At 37.4% G+C, this 21,950-nt stretch overlaps 1 protein-coding gene across 5 annotated transcripts in view; it reads left to right on the top strand.

Moving 5' to 3' along the window:
• The window catches only part of ROBO1 (roundabout guidance receptor 1), a 740,348-nt gene extending 719,170 nt beyond the window's left edge, over positions 1 to 21,178 (top strand). For 3 of the 5 annotated variants that reach the window (XM_054202519.1, XM_054202498.1, XM_054202492.1), the window contains 7 exons: positions 2,350 to 2,494; positions 2,810 to 3,061; positions 6,439 to 6,848; positions 8,645 to 8,797; positions 16,520 to 16,828; positions 18,101 to 18,300; positions 18,917 to 21,177. In XM_054202519.1, coding sequence (XP_054058494.1) covers positions 2,350 to 2,494; positions 2,810 to 3,061; positions 6,439 to 6,848; positions 8,645 to 8,797; positions 16,520 to 16,828; positions 18,101 to 18,300; positions 18,917 to 18,931 — 1,484 coding nt within the window. In that variant the 3' untranslated portion in view covers positions 18,932 to 21,177. Of the gene's footprint in view, positions 1 to 2,349; positions 2,495 to 2,809; positions 3,062 to 6,438; positions 6,849 to 8,644; positions 8,798 to 16,519; positions 16,829 to 18,100; positions 18,301 to 18,916 lie in introns of all 5 variants that reach the window. The other 2 variants (XM_054202528.1, XM_054202509.1) reach the window with 2 other exon arrangements.
• The last annotated feature ends 772 nt before the right edge of the window (positions 21,179 to 21,950 follow it).

Below are 21,950 nucleotides of genomic sequence, written 5' to 3'. Positions count from 1 at the left end.
CAGCTATGTCCTGCCCACCCCCCCACCCAAAAAAAACAAAAAAGTATTATCTTCTTGGTACTTTACTGACTTCTTTTCCATCTTTTGGGTCTACTCACCCCAAACAACCTTATTCATGAATGGGCTCAAGACACAAGAACATTTGAGTGACACCTAACAGAACTGCTTTAAGAAATTTTTCATTTTTTAAACTAAACCCATTGAGTAAAAAAGCATGCATGCATAAATATAATTTTTACAGATTTCAGTGGCTATATGAAAACCACTCCTGCACATCTTTCAAATGTAGTCAGTAGATAACAGAAGTTAAATTTTCTCATCAGCATCTCCTGTGCAAAATATCTAAACATCCTTTGTAAAAATCTTGAAGTAAGGCAGCTTTTCGTGCCGAAGAATGCTGACCAGGGCCCTGAAATTGCACTCAGTGCTTTGGAACCACAGAATATGGCTTAATTCAAAAGTTATTGCTTCTCATATTGGTACAACCTGTTCCCTTTCAGCTATGATTTCTGTAGAGGTGTGTGAAGTCTTCGCAGCTAAACCAGAAACTACACACAGGCTTTCCTATAGGTCTGACACTTAGCCTATGTTTATTTAGATCAAGCCAATTACAGGATGAGTTATGGTCACAGTCACCATCTCCCTGGACTTTACATCTTCTAATCAAGACTGAGGCTTTTGTTTTCACCTTGTGTTCTGCTGTTGCCTTTGCTAGCCTAGTTGCCTTAGTCCTAACTTGCACTCGATTTTAACTGAGATGACTGAGGCACAGCAGAGGCATGAACATGTAGGTGAGTCTGCTGTGCCTTTGGGTGACCCGAATTCTCAGTGGCTGGGGTAAGGTAAGCATGGCTCCTGATTCTCCCAACTGCTCAGGAGTGTTTGTCTGGGAGCCAGCCTTTTGCCCACTCCCAGGTCGACAACATCGGGATGTGGTGCTGAGCCTTTGCTCAAAGGTGTTAAGACCTGAAATTCAGCATGAAACATTTCGAGGGTATGAACCTATCCAAATTAAAAATGGGAAGGTGGCATTCTCCATGCTGACACCTATTATGGTTATTCATAACGCTAAAAATTTATAGTCCTATACCAAGGACTCCAGCAGGAATGAAGCAAGGTGACCAGAGTAATAAATTAATTGTGCTGAACCTCACATATGTCGTGGTGCTCAGGGTGGAGAAGGAAGATGATGGTCGCCTTGGGATAGCTGAGGTCTTGCTTGACATACTGAGATACCAGAAAAAATAGTTGTACATAGCTAAAACATACTTTTATCTGGCAGCTAATGTAGGACAATAATGAGCAGAATTACTGCCCATAAGAATGGAAAATCTGAGACAGCGGAAGAGAAAAAAACAAGCTTCCTAAATCTCACTGCAACATATTTAATCAAGCGTGTAAGGCTCAACTTTGGCAATATAAAACCATGCTTCGGTTGAAGAGAGAAATGCAAAGGATTCTAAAACATGCTCAAAAATACGGTGATTTTATCTACAATTAAAGAAGTAACAATAACAAAGCAGGATAAAAATGTATACTGAGGAACAATGGTAGAGTCAATTCTGATCATAGCCATATCCAAAGTTAAAATTCAAGACCACCTGAATAATTAGTCTTATTCAAAGTTATTGGAACTGTTAAAGCTGCATTGTTCTATTATGAGCTATAATTTCCAGTAATAGTAGTTGAAAACATTTGTGCCATACTTCATCGATCTTCTTTCTTCTTTTTTCTGTTATTTTAGTTCTTCTAGCAATTATTTTCAACTGCACCTGCCATTTAGACTAAAACTAGTAATTTCATTGTGCCTAAAACGTTTCAGTGGACAAGTACAAATTACATATATTCAGTGACTTAATGCAACAGTGGAACTTTAATAGATCATATCTGTATCATATTGTATTTAGGTTCCAGCAATTAAATAGTATAAAGGCACTTTAGAAAATATGTCTACAGCTCATTTGTTTTAGATGATAATCTATAATGTAATTAATAGAAGTAGGAAGCTCACTCTTAATGACATTGCTTGTAAAATTCATTTATGGTTTTATCGCATTTTGGCTATTTATTAACAATTCAAGTTTTGTATCCCATGTGCTTTTTCCATGCTATGTAAGGTTTCTGGTTAAATTCAACTGCTTTAAAATGTAGAGTAATTCTACACAGAAGCTACAATTACAAATTGGTGTAAAAAGGAGGAATGCCAGTTTATTCCAGCTCAGCACAACGGTCTATTTCCAGAGAATTCTAGAGGATCTGGGAGGGACTACAGTTATTTTGTTTTTCAAAGCGTAGTGGTGAGGAGATGCTTAAAAGCATTGCAAGTAAGTATTGGGTTTTTTTTCATAGGGAGTCAAGGGCACAAGAAGGGTGCTCGAACCCCAAAGGCTCCCAAGCAAGCTGGCATGAACTGGGCAGATCTTCTTCCACCCCCTCCAGCACATCCACCTCCCCATAGCAATAGTGAAGATTACAGTCTTTCAGTGGATGAAAGGTAAGAAAGATGAATACATCGTCCATTTCTCACTTTAATCACTAGTTAATTGAACTGTAATTTGCCCTACAAGCTGGCAGTGAGACCTTCCTTCAGTGCTGTTCTTCAGTTGGTGCTCCTCAACTAGCTGTAGTGCGGCTATTTAGAGAGATCACCTACTGACAGTGGTGTGCATCCACTCAGTATATCCTTACTAAGCTGTTTTCAAGAGCACATGTAGTAATGATTTTTTTCTGGGCTATTTATGCGTGTATCAGATATGCTAATTACACAGTAAAAAATTAAGTCCTTATTTTCTTAAAAAATTAATTTTAGCTATGACCAAGAAATTCCTTGTCCTGTCCCACCTGCAAGGATGTATCTGCAGCAGGATGAGCTAGAAGAAGAGGAAGAAGATGAGCGAGGTCCTACTCCACCTGTCCGAGGAGCAGCTTCCTCTCCAGCCGCTGTCTCCTATAGCCATCAGTCAACTGCCACTCTCACCCCCTCTCCCCAGGAAGAACTCCAGCCCATGTTACAGGACTGTCAGGAGGATCTGGGACACATACAACACCAACCTGACCGGAGGTGTGTCAATGCAAACGTAGCGAAAGACACCTGACAATAGTCATCCTGGCCCCACTGAAAATTCCTGTTGAATTCAGTGAGGCCAAGATTTTCCCCATGATATTTATTCTGTTAATATATAATTTCTAATCCCGGATGCTATAACTATTTGTAACCTAAGAAATAAGTAATTAAGTTGCTTTATTATTATACCGTGGAAAGAAATGCAGTATATCACTTTACGGTATGTACGATGCTGACAAAAGTTAAATTCACAGTCATCGGGATATTAAAGTGGTATCGTTAACACAGCTTACCATATAATTACAGTTCCATTGTTTCCAATAGATTTACTGCATTATTACCATAAAATAGCGTGCATTATTTCACAGTAACTGTGCAATTAACTTGTCACCAATATGTATGAATATATATAAATATATAATTTATATAACCTATAGATTTTCCTCTTCTCATAAATCCTAATAGAGGAAATTATTGCTTGCAAAATTTTCTTAACATTTCCACCTACCCTTATTTAAAGGAATGACCAACATTAATAAAGATAGATATTTGTTATGGGGAAATTTTGTTTCTTCTCGGAGTTGCTTTTAGTACAAACTATTTTGCATATACGCTCTCACAGCTCCTCTTTCATAGAACAGTGAATTCTGAATGAGGCTTTTTATGTATGATGCTTACGTGTCTTACTTTTTGTTAAGAAGGCACAGCTTTTTCCATCCCAAATTATATTTCTTTTATTTTTTTTTTCCTCAGTGGTTTGCAGATATTGTTTATTACCACAAATATACAATCTTACCTGCAACATTCTAGTCATACTTTCTATTTTTATTGAAATGCAGGCCTATTATGATGAAATGAATTTGATCTTGATGACTAGACTGTAGAACTTTGATTTTATTAATGTAGTTTACTGGACATCTATGGATGCATTTTCTGGAATGTTTTTTGAAAAGTTAGTTCATTTCTATGTTTCCCTTTTTTAAGTAATCAGTAGTTGTTAATCTTTTTTTTTTTTAAAGGGCCTATATCTGCTTTTGCTTCCCCACTTCTACTTGATCTGCCTTGTTTTGTTTTCTTTGTTCTTTACGGTAACAGTTCTTGTACTCTGTATCTTTTTCTCTTCATCTATCTTCATGAGTCTTTACACTCTTTTTATTAGTAGTTGGTTAATAATTTTTTTCCTGTAATTTCCATTGGCCCTGCTATGTCAAGGCACAGAAGTGTTCATTTTAATTACTTAAGTTTTATGGCTTATTTAGAGGTTAAACTAGCTGGACACTAATGGAAAAGGGAAATACTAAGTGAGCGATGTGTTGTGAGTGACTTTCCAGAACCTCAGCTACCATGTTCTGGAGAGTGGGAGATGCGTACTGACATACAGAATGGAGTAGACATTGGAACAGATGTATGAAAACATGCACAACCAGCCAGCAACTGCCTGGAAAGCAGAAGGTTTGCTCAACACAAAGACTCCTGGCTAGTCACCATAAATGTCATCAAAAGTAGTAGCAGAAGTATCTGGAAGGACGTTCCAATTTAAGCTCCTAGGGCGTCCACCTTACTCATTGAGTGGACTGAAAAAATAAAATGTTTTTTATTTTGTTCTTCCTACAATGATTAAGTCTAGCTTTGCTGAAGGTCTTAGAACTGTTAGTGACTACATTTGTCTATTTTATCTTCCTTTTTCAAACATTGTTTCTTTTCTTTTTTGGTACATCCATCTCATGAGTTAAAAAAGATTCACAGAATTCTATTTACTTCATTTGTAAAGCTTGTCTGACTACCTTTTCCATCTAACACCATTGATATGACCCATGGCATTGCTATTTAGGAGTTAGATGTACTGTGCTCAACAGCTGTAGCCCATTCTGGAAGGGGAGTTTCTGTTTGGAATATGGTGTGACAGTAGTTTCCAATTAAGAATACATTTTGAGTGGCATTTATCTGTATTGTTTTGGGGGGGGGTTGAAAATGGTGGGTTTTTAGTGAAAATAATGTTTAAAATACTATTTATCATACTTTTTATTAGCTTTACTTGTAGTTGTGCTGAATATTATCTCAGTTTCCGATCCGAACCAGGCATCTAGAATATGATTCTGGTGGTGATGGTGTACTGTAATATTTCTGTGTTCAGTCAGCTTGCTAGAAGTATAGCAAAATGAAATACAAATCTGTGCTCTGGAAGAGCAAGCAAGCAAGCAGAGAAAAAAAGAAAGATTTGGTGAGATAGCAGATGATGTCAATGTTAAAGCAAGAGCTGAGATAGGAGACAATGTCACTGTTACAGCGAGAACCACTGCATCAGATAAAGTGAATGAAGTATTGTTAATTCTGTATGCCCATGAATCAGCTGCTCTCAATTAGCTTATGCTTAAAGGTTGTCAGACCAGCTGTATTTTCAAGAACTGTAGCGTATTTTGTAACCAGTTGCCTGTCTCCTAATACCAAAACCTAGAGAATACGAAGACTGGCAAACATATTACAAGGACAGTTGTCAGAGGAGCTTTAAATTAAGGCAGTAAAACCTTATTGGGCAAGGTCTCTAGTCAAAGTCAGGTATAGGTTCCCATGCAGCAATGGCTTCTGGGATTTGGGGGGAGGGAAGGTTATTAAATGATTATTGGGTATATATCCCTAACTGATCTTTGCTTTGATCTAATGATACCTGATACTTTGTCTCTTTAAGCTGGAGACACAATTACTGATGATTTAACTTCAAAATAAATTAACCCATACATCTATATGCATTTTGGTATCCTTGATACCTAGAACTAATATTACAGTAGGGAATTCTTTCTTTATATTATCACCTAGGCCAATGTAAAAAATAATTAAATTACAGTATCTCTTTTCATATCCTTCTGAATCACTGGGGTGGGAGGAAGGAAGATAATGCTTTTGGAGCAATCTGTTTGGATAGAGGCATCTGTTGACATTGATAATTTCCAGCTACTGGAGCAATATACAGATGCTTCTTTTGTTCATACTCCCAAGGGTGCACAAATAATTTTTTTAAATAGTCACATGAACTGTAACCACCTCTTTGCCTCGCTGTACATGTGCTGGTTTAGAAAAATTAACAGCTTTTTGCAAAATAAGGCAATTTTCATTAAAAACAGTGATAAAGGAACCATATTAAAAAATCAGATTTCTTTGTGGTAGATTTCCAACTACATAGCTGTCAGTCAGTTCTGATTTACAGCAAAAATAAAAACTAAAAAAAAGCAACCAACCATGAACCTTTCAGATATGAATTCTGTTGATTTAAAAAGGCAAGTCAAGCTTGTTGGGAAACAGATATTTTCATCAATCTGTTATTTTCTCTGACTGTGTTATGTGACTTCAACTCTTCTTACCCTTGTATTTTTATGCAGACGTCAACCTGTGAGTCCTCCACCCCCTCCAAGGCCTATCTCCCCACCACATACCTATGGATATATCTCAGGGCCCTTGGTCTCTGATATGGATACTGACGCCCCAGAAGAGGAAGAGGATGAGGCAGACATAGAGGTTGCCAAGATGCAGAACAGAAGGCTCCTTTTGCGAGGCCTTGAGCAGACACCTGCCTCCAGCGTTGGGGATTTGGAGAGCTCTGTAACAGGGTCCATGATCAATGGCTGGGGTTCAGCCTCCGAAGAAGATAACATCTCAAGCGGGCGGTCTAGCGTTAGCTCTTCAGATGGGTCATTTTTTACCGATGCAGATTTTGCACAGGCTGTTGCAGCAGCTGCAGAATACGCTGGCCTGAAAGTAGCCAGGCGTCAAATGCAGGATGCAGCAGGAGGTGAGTTTGTCCTTTGTTTGATGGGAGAAGAAAAAAAGATGGCCATTGTGAAATGTATTTATCCACAGCTGCTTCCTGGATTATTCTTGTCCTTACAATGTTTAGAAATTCAGGAGTGAGGGTCAATGTACGCTAGTGGAAGAGTCAGAAAAGGAGTTTTGGTTAAACAGATAAAAAAAATTGGTGCTCTACACTGTTTTTCATAAGTAGTTCCTAGTTTTTTTGTCTCATTGATTATTGCCAAACCTCAGCCCTGCTGGTGGATTTCCACACAGCATTTAATCAGGGAGCGGGGGGGGGGAAGGATTACAGAATTGTATTCTTTTCTTAGTATAAGGCTCACAGTGTTTTCAGTCACTCTTCATGAGAGATCTAATCCCTCTGTATTGAAATGTCCAAATAAATAGTAAACCTTTAGAGTCATATTTGCCCTGGATTTGAAAAAATATTGTAATGTATTTGTTTTCCATTCTATATTTTGTTGTTACCTTTTGAAGACCGCTGTTCACGCTCTTACTGCTGTATTATTGAGAGGAACTGGGTTTGTGTTGAATACATAATTTGAGAGCTGTTATTGGTTGCAGTTTAGAATATAGATTATGAATATGCAGCATGGCCTTATGCATATGTTTCTTATTTTTTTTTCTCGTGAATCACCACTGGACATATGAAATATGCTAAAATGTTTAGTGTTTTACAACATACTGGTTACTAGTAACACTGGGTGTATACAGGTAATCGTTCACCTGCTCAGTAACTAGGCCCAATGGATATTGTATATAGTTCAGCTAAGAGAGAAGAATACCACAGTGTAGGATGCAGGTTTTAAGCAGATCCATGAATGTTTTGCCAATCAATCCTATTAAACTGCCAAACCTGGAGAAGAGGTACTCTGTCTCAACTGTGTCCACCCTGACTCCACTGATTTGCAGCCTTCCTCCCATTTCTGATATCCTCTCCCAGTTAACAGTCCTTTGTTTCATTTCAACACAGCTGTTCATCATGAAGAGTGAGAGGGGAGGTAATTTAGTAATTCTGGATGAAATCCTGGCCGATTGAAGTAGGTGGCAAAACTCCCATTCGTACCCACAGGACCAGGATTTTACCCATTTTCTACATATACATTCATATAAATTTTTGTGTCTACCTGTGTGTAAATTTATATATTTAGAAAAGATGTTTTTACATCCTGTTCCTATTACAGGTAAATAATTTTACAACAGTCAAGTTCATGTTATGCAGTCATTTTTATGTATTTATGTTACCCGTACCTGACTACACAGCCTAAAAATGTGACGCTTCTTATCAGCGATTAAGCTGTGATAAAATCCCAGTCGTACATCCCTGACGCACTCCTGGTAATTCACTCAAAGAGATGGAGAGGCCATCTGTACCCGAGACCTGCTATGGCATGGGTGGCCTCGTGCCGCCTGAGTTAGGGGAGATGAAAACCCTTCTGAAAGTGAAATGTTTTGTTGTTTCTGGAAGGCAAGAAGCCTGCCTGTGCCTGAGTGCCAATGGTGTTCAGCTTCCCGGGGCAGGAGCTACCAGCTACCGTCCAGTTGGATAATTTCTGTGCAACTAAGCCAGCCTGTCTACTGATAGGATACCAAATGCTTCGATTTAGTTACGGCTCTCTCTAAAACTGATTACAGGAAGGATGAGTTTTATTACTGTTCCAACAGTGCATTTTCAGGTTGTATAGCTAGGTCATTCTGATGTGAAAAAAGAGAAAGTATGAAACGTCTCATTTTAGATAAGCAAAATAATAGCTATTGTTCTGTAACAATTTCCAGGCCGTAGACATTTTCATGCATCACACTGTCCTAGACCCACCAGCCCCGTGTCTACCGACAGCAACATGAGTGCTGTTGTAATACAGAAGGTCCGACCTGCCAAAAAGCAAAAACACCAGCCAGGACATCTGCGCAGAGAAGTCTACACAGATGGTGAGTCCACTGAAACGGGTGAAAACGTCAGTGAACCTTTCTAAATATGCATTCAGTGTGTGTGTGTGAAATTTTTCCACAGAGATAACATTATGTTTCAGAATTCAGTGATTTGTGTTTCCTGTTGCTAAACACACTGAACAGATTAATCATTTTAAATGCCAGAGTTCCTTAATACTGTACATTGATGCTGCCACTCCAGAGCCTTGCACCTGTTTTCTGTAGTGTCCTAATCGGCTAATTACTGTCATTATTTAAGAGCCCAGATAGCATAAATAGTACAGTCATTGAGAATAATGTGTGGTTAGGATTGAAGTCTTCGTTCACATGACTGACTATTAAAACCTTCAGAACGTCTCTGTTCCTGGAAAAAAAACAATTTGCCATTCAAATGGTGGGCAGCACAAATCAATGAATTTTAATCCTGACCACAGCATTGTTGCAAGCGGTTACTTTGTGAGTAAAAGCAAAATCTAATCATCTTCTTTCGTGCCTTCACACACAATATCAACTCTTGCTGAAAAGGTAGTGCTTGTATTCCCTTGGGAGTGTAGGAGGATAATGCAAACATTGTGATGTTGTCTAGAGAGAGCCTTTAATGAAAATGCCTCAGGTGGTGCAGCTTTTATTAAAGCGCTACCTTCCAGTTTTATAAAACAACCCACAGGCTTTGTTGGAAATTCATGTAAGATAAATTCTCCAAGACTTAACCTGTCTTGTCAAGTTTGCTAAATTTGCTAACAGATGAGGGGAAAGAAAGGCATCGTTCCCTACCTCCTGGTTCTCCACAACAACAATCTGATTAGGACTTTCATTACCAGTTTGAAATTTTTCAAAGAGGGGCATCATTTGCCATTATCATATGAAAGCCTAATATTATAGATCCTTATCCAAGGTTACAAGAAGGGAGTTTTGAGCCACTTCTCCCTATGATTCCTGCCACTTGACAAAAAAATTTAATACAAAGCTCACAGCACGATGAGCAGAAGTAATTTAGCAATGAGTGGTTGTCCGTGCTATTATCTGTACTTTATTCTGAGTATTTTCGCTCACTAGCATCTATCTGATATTAGGCTGCATTAAATACTGGCATGACACAGTGCACCTGGGCCTCTTGGCTTATGCCCAGGCCCCTTCTGTCAGTGAAACTGAGCTGTTGGAATATTATCTGATTTCAAGAGGTTATTACAGTGGTTTTGTGCATGTTTGCTTCTGTGAAAGGACAACACAAGGTGTAAATCCCAAAACCGTACCAGAAACGTTATGTTTCTGAGACCCTTGTAATGGTATTTTGCAAGATTTTATGGACATTTTATCAGCTTTTATTCTCTTGAAGGGAATGCTCTTAACTGAGTAATTGGCTGAGCATCAAACCTCGATACAAACACAACAGCTAGGACATCAGAAATAAAATCTGAATGGGAGTTTTATGTGGCCATTTTCTTCTAACACAGGAATAAATAAGAGGTGGGCCAGTATTTGATGACAGGCTTTTGTGAAAGTAATTATACAAAGTTAAATCATAGAGCATTGTGGTTAGACATTGCAATAGATTTGACAATCATGATCAATATTTGTTTTGTGTTATATAGCACCTGCTTACTTCAGCATATTTTCTAATTAGGTAAGAATTTCTGCTAACCTGTTTAGTGTGCAATACAGTATGGTCATTCAGGGAAAAGCAAATTACTTCTTTAATTTCTGCAGAACTAATAAAACCCAGTTCAAAGGTTGAAGGGCTTGTTTGGTTTAGACTTTTTAATTATTTTTTGTTTCTCCTCAATCCATTTACATAAGCATATTTGGAACCTTACTGAAGATTCTAACCATTCGTTTTAATAGCCACATCTAATATATTGTCCCTTCAGAATTATCTATAAAATAACATTTAGTAATTGTTTTCCTTAAGTGGAGAAAAGTGATGTGGAGACGTGAATGAAACTCTATTGGCTTGATGTTACACTGTTGCTTATCTTTTTTATAAAGGAGTGCCTGATACAAAGATTTTTTTTTTTCTTTTCTCTTAGTGGGCAAACATACGTGTGTTTGCAGTAGAGCAAAGCAGATATTCTGAACTTAAGCATTTATTGGTGGCAAGAAGCATTGAATAAATACTAAAAAGAGAAAAATACATTGCTGCATTACTTCCTCAGCCTTTAAAATGGAATTTCACATATAGAGAATTTTCTATTCCCCAGTTACCTGAATCAGTATTTGCTAGCAGTTTCATGAAATACCACTGTCATGAAGAATTTACATGATTGGCTGACAGAAAAGATGTATAAATAAATTAAGTCTTTGCATAAATGGTTGAAAATGCCCAGAGTATTATCAACAGCAATATATGTAAGTCTTAAAAAAATTATGTATTTATTTTTCTTTATACAGCAAGATTTCTGCAAGTGTGTTCGTTACTGACGTAGCAGTAAAAGGTCTACTATTGCCCTTTTTTAAATAAGGGACAGTGTTCTGTGATCTACTCTGCATCGTATAAGTAGTAACAATCTTGTATTTTCTGCTAGCATTAGTTCAAATCAGTTTCTACTTTATGTGGAATGGGATTTCAGCTCAGTTGTTTTGTTCCTTGACAGTCATCCAGGCAGTGAAATGTTCTCCATATTTGTTGCTAAAAATCTTTGCTCGGTAGGTGGTAAGGATTAAAATGTATGAATTTTTAATTGCTCTTCATCTAGCCTTTTAGAGAGTTAACTACTAAGAGTGCATCACAAGAACCAACTAACAGATGTATCCTCCTTCTCAACCTTGCCTGACCTACTTACATATTTAATTTAAGAAACCGAATTTTAAAAGAATATTTTTGTCTTTTCTAAAATTATAGATGTGATACTCTCTTCTGAACTGTCTTGAATTGATTTATTAGTAGCTACAAGCCCTCAGAATTGTAAGCATTTAGATAAAAAGGATAAAATTGCTTTGCTATTGCTTCGATTCAGTAGGTCTTTCAATACAAATTACGCCATTGACAGTTAACACGAGATTTTAAATCCTGATTCTTTTTTTGAAAACACTAATGTTTTCACAACTATCTGGTTGAGACTGTAACTGAGTTATTTAGCTGTGTTATCCATGACATGATGTTAGGGCAGCTGAATTCTTACAAAAGGCAGTTGAATATCTGCCAAATATTTCCCTTAATTTTCACTTTGACGTGTTAAGCCATTATGCATGCTGGCATCATTTGTACTTTTGTCTCCCTCTACCTGTGCGGTACAAAAAAGTCTATTCTGCACAAATTTCAAGCAAGGTAAAAACTAAGTAGGAACGTGTTTCTTACCTCGGCTAAAACCCAGCTTGTTATTGAATTATAACAATTTTCAGATACCTGCTCTCTTTGCAGTCCTTACTTTTGATCCCATTGTGAGATATTTTGTAAATGTTGATTTTGTTATTGAGGGAGTTTTTGTGGAGTAAAAATTGTCTTGATAAAAGCATTGTGTAAATATACATACAGGCAAAAAAAGCCCCTATAACCCAACAACCTACTGCTTTTATACATCGTATTGAATTTTGCTGTATCTGTTTATTCATCCAATTATTATGTACAGTTTGAGCCATGTTTCTTGAAAGACAAAGCATGAAAATAACTTCAGTACATGAATAATAGTAGCTGAGGTTATTATGTATCTAGGAATCCTAAATGATCTTAAAGCTTTACAAAGTCAGGAACAATCTTGAGTTTTGCATGCCTGCATAAATATGCAATAGGAAAAAATTCACTCTGTATCTTCTCCAATATTGCATCAAATCTGTAACTGCTGTTTGCTTCAGGGTATGGCTGTAGAAATCTACAGCCTGATAGAGCTTAAACAACAGAGTTGCCTAATAAGGCCTACTTCCCTCATTTGTCACTACTTACAGTTCATCTTTTTGTGCTTATTTGTGGTTTCTCCACTTCAGTGCCAAACTAATTTAGCAGATTATTTTTCCCCACTGGTGTTTTTCTTATCCCATGACTCCTGTATATGTTCTCATTTAGAAAATTATCATTGCTCCTTTCAAAAGACATATATGGAAGGTTTCCCCTGTAGACCATGCTATGAAATGGCATCCCTTGATTGTTTTAGTTACGTGGGAAGCAGTACAACAGTAATATATAGACATGAATGAAACATGCAAGCACAGCTGACCTTTAACAAATACTTCTGAGTTCTTTATATTGGTTTGATGTTGCTTTGTGATTTATTTTTTATTCCTTACAATGGAAGCTTCCATTTTCCTTTTAATAAGAAGTGTGCCAGTTTGTACTTGAGGAGGCAGATTGAATCTGGATTTTCTCTGTGATCTGAGCTGTTAAAATAAATACCACAGGGGTGTAATAGTGTTGACCTCTGAAAAGTTGCTTCTTTTTTTTTCTTCTGTAAAGGCATCTTTACAAAGTACTTCTCAGCGAGGAGTACTGTGTTGTAATGAAGATTTTTATAGTTTCCCTGCAGGTTGCAAAAATGTTCTTGAAAGAGAATATCACTTTTCTTTAGTTATTACTGTACCATAGAGCAACTGCTGTTTTATGAAACTTTTTATATTAATGCATCTTTCCTTTCCATTGTCAAGACTTAACACCACTTTGTTCATTGTCCTGTGTAGCTGGATAGGATTCTTGAATAAAGTAGTTTGTTCCAAGTTGTATTTTACAGGCTACAGGAAAGGTGTTGTTCCTTCCCTTTGGTGTTCAGCTCCTGCATTGCTGTGCCACAGCTGTGGGAGACTGGCTCCAAGGGTGACTGAAAAGGCTTGGTTTAAATACCTACACTCCCTTTACATCAGCAGGCTCAACAGAAGGGCTATTCAGTACTCTGATAGCTTAATAGAGACACTGAGTGGGGAATGTGAGACACAAGATATTGCATGAACAGCTATGGCTCCAGAACCCTGCACTTCTGAGTTTGAGTACCTTCACCCACTTCTGATTTGGCGGCGTCTTTTCTGAGGGAAGGCATGTGAGAAGGATGTTTTCCAGAGAAAGGAAAATGCTGTTGAATCTCCTCAAGCTAATGAAGAGTTTATCTTATTTTTTAAATTTTGACCAAGTTCTATAATCACTTAAAGTATTTTGCAAAAGGTGGGAACATCACCATCTCCAGCATTGCTTTTGAAGAACAGTTCTTGTGCTTGATAAGCTTTGGGCTGGATCTGACATGGTCTGATGCACTGGGTGCTTAAGGAACATATCACACGTTATTCTGACATCTTTGCATGATTTTTCACCTAGTTATTGAATTGTAAGATGTTACATACTTCTTCAGACTAGAGTTTTTTGGAGCAGGTGTTGACACTTAGGCTTACATGGCTATGGAGCCCTGTGATCCAAATGCCCACATTTGTAGGCACATTTAAACATCTACGGGTCCGGGCAGCACAGTGAAACTGGTTTGGTTTGATCTTTGGTTGCTAGAGCTCACAGGGCATTTTTAGATGCATAGAGGAGGTAGTCTGAATGTCCCCCTCATCTGTGAAATTATAGATTTCCATTGCTAAAGTTGTGTATTAGACAAAGGTTACCACGGTAAACCATGTTTAAAGCATTATGGATAACAAAGGAATGCAACGTAACTGATCCTGTGCTTTCTTGCCAAAATCTGTTGTATTTCATGTATTATTGAATCAGAAGTTGCCTCTCCATTTTACAGCTTTAGTTCCCTCAGTTAAACAAGTCCAGTCCATTGTCCACAGATCTGTCTTTGTTCTTACTAGACTATACTCTAATAATTCCCACTCCATAAATGAAATTATTTTGATTTGGCCACTTAGTATATCCAGGCATCCAGCTAATTTATGTTATGCTTTCTCAAGTTTTGGAAACAACAGTGCTTTTTCTTAAAAGACATCTGCAAATGGTGAGTGTTAAGTAGATGCTTAAATTAAGTGTCAGTATTTAATTGTTTACCTTTAGCTACTCTCTAAAACAGATGTTCCCCAAACTGCTAGGTTGAAAAATAAACTACTCTACACAATTTGCAAGGAATATGAGGCCAGTTGTTCAACTTGTTCTTAGCTAAGAGGAACAGAAGGAAAGAAGTTTCTGTGTTTCTTGTTAAATGGATTTGGTCTCTTGTTCAAGCTATAAATTAGAACAAGGAGAAATTTTCTTGGTTGCTTGGTTGTTTTTTTGTGGTTTTCGTTTTCTCACTTTTTTCCGGTGGTTTGGTTTTTTTTTCACTAAGACAGTGGAGTTAATGCAGCAAGAATGGTGTTAGAGATCTCATTTACTTGAAGTGCGTGCAACATTAGGAAGTGAACTTCACATCTTTATTCCTCATCATCCCATCTGATAAAATTTCCAGGCTTATTTAAAACAGGCCAAGGGCAGTTCCAAGTTATGTCACCAGTTTAACGTGGAGGATGGTGCCCAGTAAACCTGCATAGAGCACTGAATTCTGCATTGTTACACCTTTCCACAGGGCAAGATCGAGCCATTTGTGCTTTGTGTCACTGGGAAACCTCTCGAAAATATCTGGCATTTGTCATATCTGAATGTATACGTATATGTTAGATGGCTGTTTTTTTCTTATTCAGGAGTACTACCTTTATTCTTGGCTCAATTTAGTAAATTTTCAGTTGAAATGTTCTCTTGAATAGTCTGTGAATTAGCTGTATATATAGTGATGGTGTTTGAAAAACACAGCTGCTCCAAGATTTTTGTGGAAGTAGAAAGAATGAATGCACACTTATTATAAAATGCTGAAGTTACATTTTTTAGTAGTGCTGTTATTTATTTTTTTTAGCAATCTTACTTGGCAATATTAACCTCAGAAACATCTTTCACGTCTCAGTTTTTTTAACGTGTTGTTCTTATATATATGTGATTTGTTCCTACAGCTTTGTTGTGAACTAGTTTGAGTTTTATATTTTTTTCCTTCACATTTTATATTCCACAGAGCACTATTGTATCCTGATGAACAGTTTACATATTCTAGTTTTAAGTCGTAATGCAGGAATAGAAAAATTTAATTAAGTAAAACATATGTGTGCCTTATAAATACTATTTCAAAATATACAGAATTTTAGAACCCCTTAAGCTGTGCTAACTTACAGAGACAAATTCAAAAGTCTTGTATGTCTTTTTTGCTTTTTTTTGTTCTTCCTGAGACCTTGTTACATCATTGATCGAGTGTGGATTTTTTTATATCTCAGGAGACACCCAAATATCAGGTATATGTATGTTAGATTAACCTACTATTTTGAAAGAAGAATGCAATAATCAATATAATTTATCCTCACGTGTATCATCAGTGCATCTGATATATGTTCTTACACCCCACCCGACTTGCTTTAACACTCAGCGCACTGAAAACCTTGAGTAACTATATACCACGAGCTGCTGTGTTCTTGAATGGACTCAGCAAAAATGATAAATATTGGCAAAGATACGCTAATATCTTTTAACTCTGTTTTGATATCCATAGCTGATATCTTAATATCCAAGTGCCTAAAGCTTATGATGGCTTTTTGTGATGATTTTTAAGAAAATATTGTGATTTGAAAAAGCAGTGAAAGAGCTTTGCATTTTTAAAGCTCAAGCTTTGGAAAAATACTCATCAGCAGTTGTAACAGTAACAACATTTTTTGGGGTGGAGAGAGAAGGGCAGAGGGAGGGCTGAAAGTAAATAGGGCATCTGTTTCTTCAGTGGAACTTAAATATTATTTCTTAATTTCATTAGTGTATGATGTCATTGTAATTATTATTCTTTTTCAACTTTGTAGACTTGCCACCCCCTCCTGTGCCACCTCCAGCTATAAAATCACCAACCGCCCAGTCCAAATCACAGCTGGAGGTGCGGCCGGTCATGTTGCCAAAACTTGCTTCTATAGAAGCGAGAACAGACAGATCTGCGGAAAGGAAAGGAGCGAGCTACAAGGGGAGGGACGGGGTGGATGGGCGACAGCATTCAGATGTGCGGACAAATTCGGGAGAGCGGAGAGAATCACAGGAACAGCAAAACGATGGGAAACTGAGAGGAAATAAAGCACCAAAACGAGACGGCACACCAGCAAAAACTCATCTTCTTCAAGGTTATTTTGCATGCTCTGGGTTTGATGAAGCATTGTGTGTTGATCGGAGGGAAGAGGCAGCTCTTTCCAGGTCTCTCACACCAATGGTGACAGTGAAGTTAGGTCACCTGAATTGTCACCACTTGTTGTAATCATAGGTGCTAATACAGGTCACAGTGCAGGTTCTAATTAGGATAAAATGGAAACAAAAGCTTATGAAAAACATAGATTTTCTGTCTTGCTTTCCTTGTGCACCCATCATGTATTAAAGCTAACGCCGAGGAAGCCCAAACAGAAATACTCCTTGAGAGCTGTAAAGATCAGTGTCCTTGCCCCTACCATACATTTACAGTCTAGTTATGTCTAATCTATCTAATTACAATCTAATTTACAAAGGATCTAAGTGAAGCCAGGTAGTAGATCTGTAACTCAGATGTTTAACTTTTCTACCAAAGAATTGGCACTTGGCTCTTTTTTGTCTATTTGTAAACCTATTCCTGTTTAAATAATAAGAAAGCCATAGTAGTAATGCATTAGTTATAAAAACTAACCGACATGGCATTATATGAATCAGACCTGATCAATGTAATCTCTTGTTTATGGAAGTTGGTAAGATTACTAATTCCTGATTAATGGAACATAGTTAATGAAATTTGCCAAGTGTTCACTAAGGCTTTCAACACAGATTCATGCAAAAGCCTGGTCCTTTCTTCCTACAGGTATCTAGGGTCAATATCAGGGATGATTGGGCAGTAAGCTGGTTTAATGGTCACATTAGTAAGAGATTGGTACTGATTACGGTGGATTACTATAGAGAAAAGTTATTAGACGTTTACCTTAAGGGGAAATTGTAAAACATGCCCACTAATTTTGTTTCAAATTCATTTTGAGAAATACATGGTCTAATATTTAGATGCAGTGAGCTCCTTGTGAGTATCATGCATGTATTGTCATTTCCTCCTACTCAGTCATATTGAAAATATACTACAAGGGTTGGTTTTTTTCTTCATTTTCCTGTAGAACATAGAGCAGTGATCGTAAATTGAAATGAAGTGGACAGTAATCATGAATTAGTTTTTCTGTGGTGAATGTTACCAAGTGAATACTATAAATTTCCTTGAGAAAGCTTCTATGATGCTATTATGGAAACAGTGTATTTCATATTCCTGTCAGGCATCACTTTAAACCTACTGAGGATCATAAAAAGTAAAATAAATCAACCGTGTGCAGAAATTTAACATCTCAGTATCTCTGGGCTTGTAAACATAACAATACATATATTTAATTATACAGAGGACATCCTGCCATATTCTAGACCAACGTTTCCGACATCAAATAATCCTAGAGACCCCAGCTCCTCCAGCTCTATGTCATCGAGAGGATCAGGAGGTAGACAGAGAGCAGATCAAGCAAATATAGCCCGAAGAAATGTTGCAGAAATGCAAGTACTGGGGGCATATGAACAAGGAGAAGAGGAAGAAGAAGAGATGGAGGTAACAGCGGTTGTACTACTGAAGATAACTAGAATAAGGCTATTTTCTGTGCTTAGACAGATGCCAAGAAAAAACACTTTTGAACCAGAAATATTTCTTTTCAGAAAAAATTGGTACATTTATCTGTCTGTTAATGTTATGCGCAATCCAAGAAAAGAAACTTTAAGAAATGTGTCAAAAACATAAAAACCAAGTAATACATAGCATAGTATAACTGTCACCACACTAAAACCTATGGAACAGAACTTACAGAAATACAATATTTAAATGTGCACTTTACACTATCCAGATTCTTTCAAAAGTGAAGCTAAAGTATTAGAGCATCTAAGAACACCTTGACATTGCCTTTCACATTTTTTGAAAGTTTATCATTTTAGATTTTCTTAGATATTAAGGCATGAACTTTTTTCTTCTGTTTTTTTCCTGCCTAACGATATGAATTCAATTTAAATCCCGGTTGTAGAAAGGGTATCCAACACGCAGTCACGTTGCTGCACACAGTTAAAATTAGTAATTATTATTTAAAGGTAACAAATCTCTAAGAAGTATGTGAAACAAACTTTAAATAATAAAATCTAACATGTAGTCATTTATGTGTTTTTTTTTTTCCATGCAGGAAACAGAAAGCTGAAGACGACATGTACTGTAACAGGCTTTTAAAATCTAATCAGAAAAAAAAAAAAAAAATCACTTAAGATGCCTCAAGTCTGATGATGTTTGACGCCAGAAATAATGTTCAGTGCAATCAGAGTGTACAATTTTTCATTTTTCTTCATGCCATCCAAATGCTAGTTTTTTATTTTACTCTTTCTTTGTAAACCCTCCTTATTAGGAATGGCCCTTGCCTATTCCATAACGCTAAGTGCATCACCTTCGCTGCCCAAGAAGGCAGGTAAGCTGCTCTTCGTGGTACTTGGGCCAGCTGCTGCTTCAGGATTAGAACAGAAGGGGATTCCAGAGCCTGGGATCCCGAGGTTTCTCCCCATCGAGGCGGTGCTTAATACACTGCCCGTACACCAGTGAGCCCATCGATAACGTCGCAAGTAATACAGCCTTTTTCAAAAAGAGCCCCAAAGTGAACACCACGCAGAACATTCTTTTATTCTCGGGGTTTCACTGTAGTCTGCAGTTAGTGCAAATGGTATCTTGCAATTCCAGTACAGACCGTGTGTCCTGTTTTCTGCCAGTCTCTTGCTAACCTTTTGCAGATGATACAGTTTTACAAATGCAAGTAAAATTAATTTGGGATGAGGTGGCTCTTATTGTAAATATGTACTCATTTTAAACCCCCTGTGGTACTTTGATTTGTCTTTCCATTTTCATCGTTAAGTACATTCTTATTAAAAATGTCCTTTGGGATAGGCAGGAGGTAAGCCAATGTGATTGCTATTTGCCTAATCATGGCATGAGCAAGTTTATCTGAAACTTTTTCTAATTTTCAGCTTCAACAATGCTTATAAAAATGAGCAGGAAAATCAATGGACATTTTTAATAATGATTGGGTAATATCATTAACTGTTACTGGCCCAAATCTCAGACCTCTACTTGTGTCAATTCACCTTAAAGAAGAAGTGCCACTTAAAGAAGTTTTGTTTGATCTTGGCAATGAATTTTTTTTGTAATGCACTGCTTATCTTTTTTTTTTTTTTTGGTTTTAAAAGCACAATCACTAAACTTTGTTTGTAAACCATTGTAACTATTAACCTTTTTTTTGTCTTATTGAAAATGTTAAGCATTTGTTTGGGATATTTTTCATCTTTTTGTTAATGCTCTATGTTTGTATTTGGAATATTTGAATGATGACAGACGGTAAAGTAACAAACGTAAATGTGGGCCATAATCAAAACACTTCTCACTTTTCCTGGACTTACAGAAAATTATCAATTTTGCTGTGGCCTCTCTCAACATTGGATTATCATTAAAACTGAAATAGAGGCATTAGTTGCATTGAATTTGCCAAATGATGTCCTCTGTCTGTAGATTTTATGATCTTTTTTGTAATTATAAAATTTCTTTGTCATTGGTGCTAATGGAAAAATGTGTGTTTGTTTATTGACAGCTATCAGGACTAGCCCCAATGAAAAAAAAAAAAAAGAAGAAAAAAAAAAAGTGTTTTGGTGTTTACCGAGGACTGAAATTTTTCATTTAGCTAATTTTTAAAGAAAGGTTCCATAGAAAGGGTGCGCAGTACTAAAGGAACAATCCATGTGATTAATGTTTTCATTATGTTCATGTAAGAAACCTCATATTTTAGCCATAATTTTGCATACTGAGGATCCAATAATCAGAAAAGTAATTTTTGTCACATTATTTATTAAAAATGTTCTCAAATACATTCTTTTTCTTGCGTAGTTTCTTGTGTTCCCTGAAACGTAATTTTAGGGCCAACTCTGATCTTTTTCTATTGATAAGAGTCAGAATCTGTTCCAGTGAAATCATGCTGTTATACAGTAGCATGAACAAAGTGGGAGAGCTGTACGCAGCCTAAGATTTTACATAATTACAATTGATTGCCTTAAAGATCTGATTTCTGGATGCTTCATGAACTGTGATAACGCAAACGTCTCTTAGCCTGCCAATTTCCAGAGAGAGCTGATGAAGAAAATCTGTACCAACAAAAGCATTCACCTCAGGGGTGAGATACATTTGTTACAAAGGAAATAAGATCCAAATATGTGAAGGGAATGAATATTATGAGTCATATGTTTGTTGGGGCCTGCACAAATACAAGTTTTCTTACCTGCCTGCCATCGTCCCTCACGTCCCTCACTGCAGCCATTCTGTGGTCGGCAGAGTCCTGCTGTGGATCACAGTCGAGTAGGGGATGGTCCCTTTTCCGTTCTTGCATTTTCATAACCTTGTGTTCTTACCAATCACCTCATCCTTTCCCTTTCTTGCCCTACACCCATCATCCCCGTTTAAAAAAAAAAAAAAAGAAAAGAGAGAGAGAGAAAAGATAGCCAGCACGTTCCTTAAAAAAAAGTCACTGTATCTTTTATTCAACAAAACCTTTTTGCTCCTTGTCTTTTTGACTGTCAATACTTCTTTCCCAAGAGCTTTAAACAGTCTGGAGCCAGATCCTAAGGCGCTGCAGGGTACTACTGCACCAAATATCTTGCCACAGCAGAGTGCTAGAGCCTTGACAATTTAATCAGGCGTAAGCCTCAAGTATATTTTTTTTCATAATTGTAGCTTTGAAGTAGATATTAGGATAGTAGAATAAGTTAAATATGTTACCTTTCTGTGTTGCTTAGTGGGGGGTTTTTTGGGGTGTCTTCAGCCCTCATGGCGGAGTTCAGACTGACATGTGTTAGAGCTGCCAACATAATCCAGACAGGAGCCTGTAGACCAGACTGTGCCACGGGAGACATCCATCTGGCCTGCACCTTCCCTTTGGAGGAGGCAGGAGAGGTTGATTTGATGGTCACAGACTGCTTCAGCAGCTGATTGTCTTACCTGGTGCTGGGAATGGCCTCATGGGTTGGGACCAAGCCATTGCCATAGCAGAGTATGGGGAAGGAGGTGGAGCTCGAGGCAGGGTCCCTGAGTGTGTCAGCCACTTAGCACAAAAGCTGAAGATGCTGTCAAATGTGTAGCGTGCTTCATCACAAAACTGGGGTCTAGTTGGAGCTCCCTAAGGTATATCTGTC

Source organism: Rissa tridactyla, chromosome 1, assembly GCF_028500815.1.
Source record: "Rissa tridactyla isolate bRisTri1 chromosome 1, bRisTri1.patW.cur.20221130, whole genome shotgun sequence".
Taxonomy (NCBI): Eukaryota; Metazoa; Chordata; class Aves; order Charadriiformes; family Laridae; genus Rissa; species Rissa tridactyla.
This window is presented reverse-complemented; position numbering and strand designations above follow the sequence as displayed.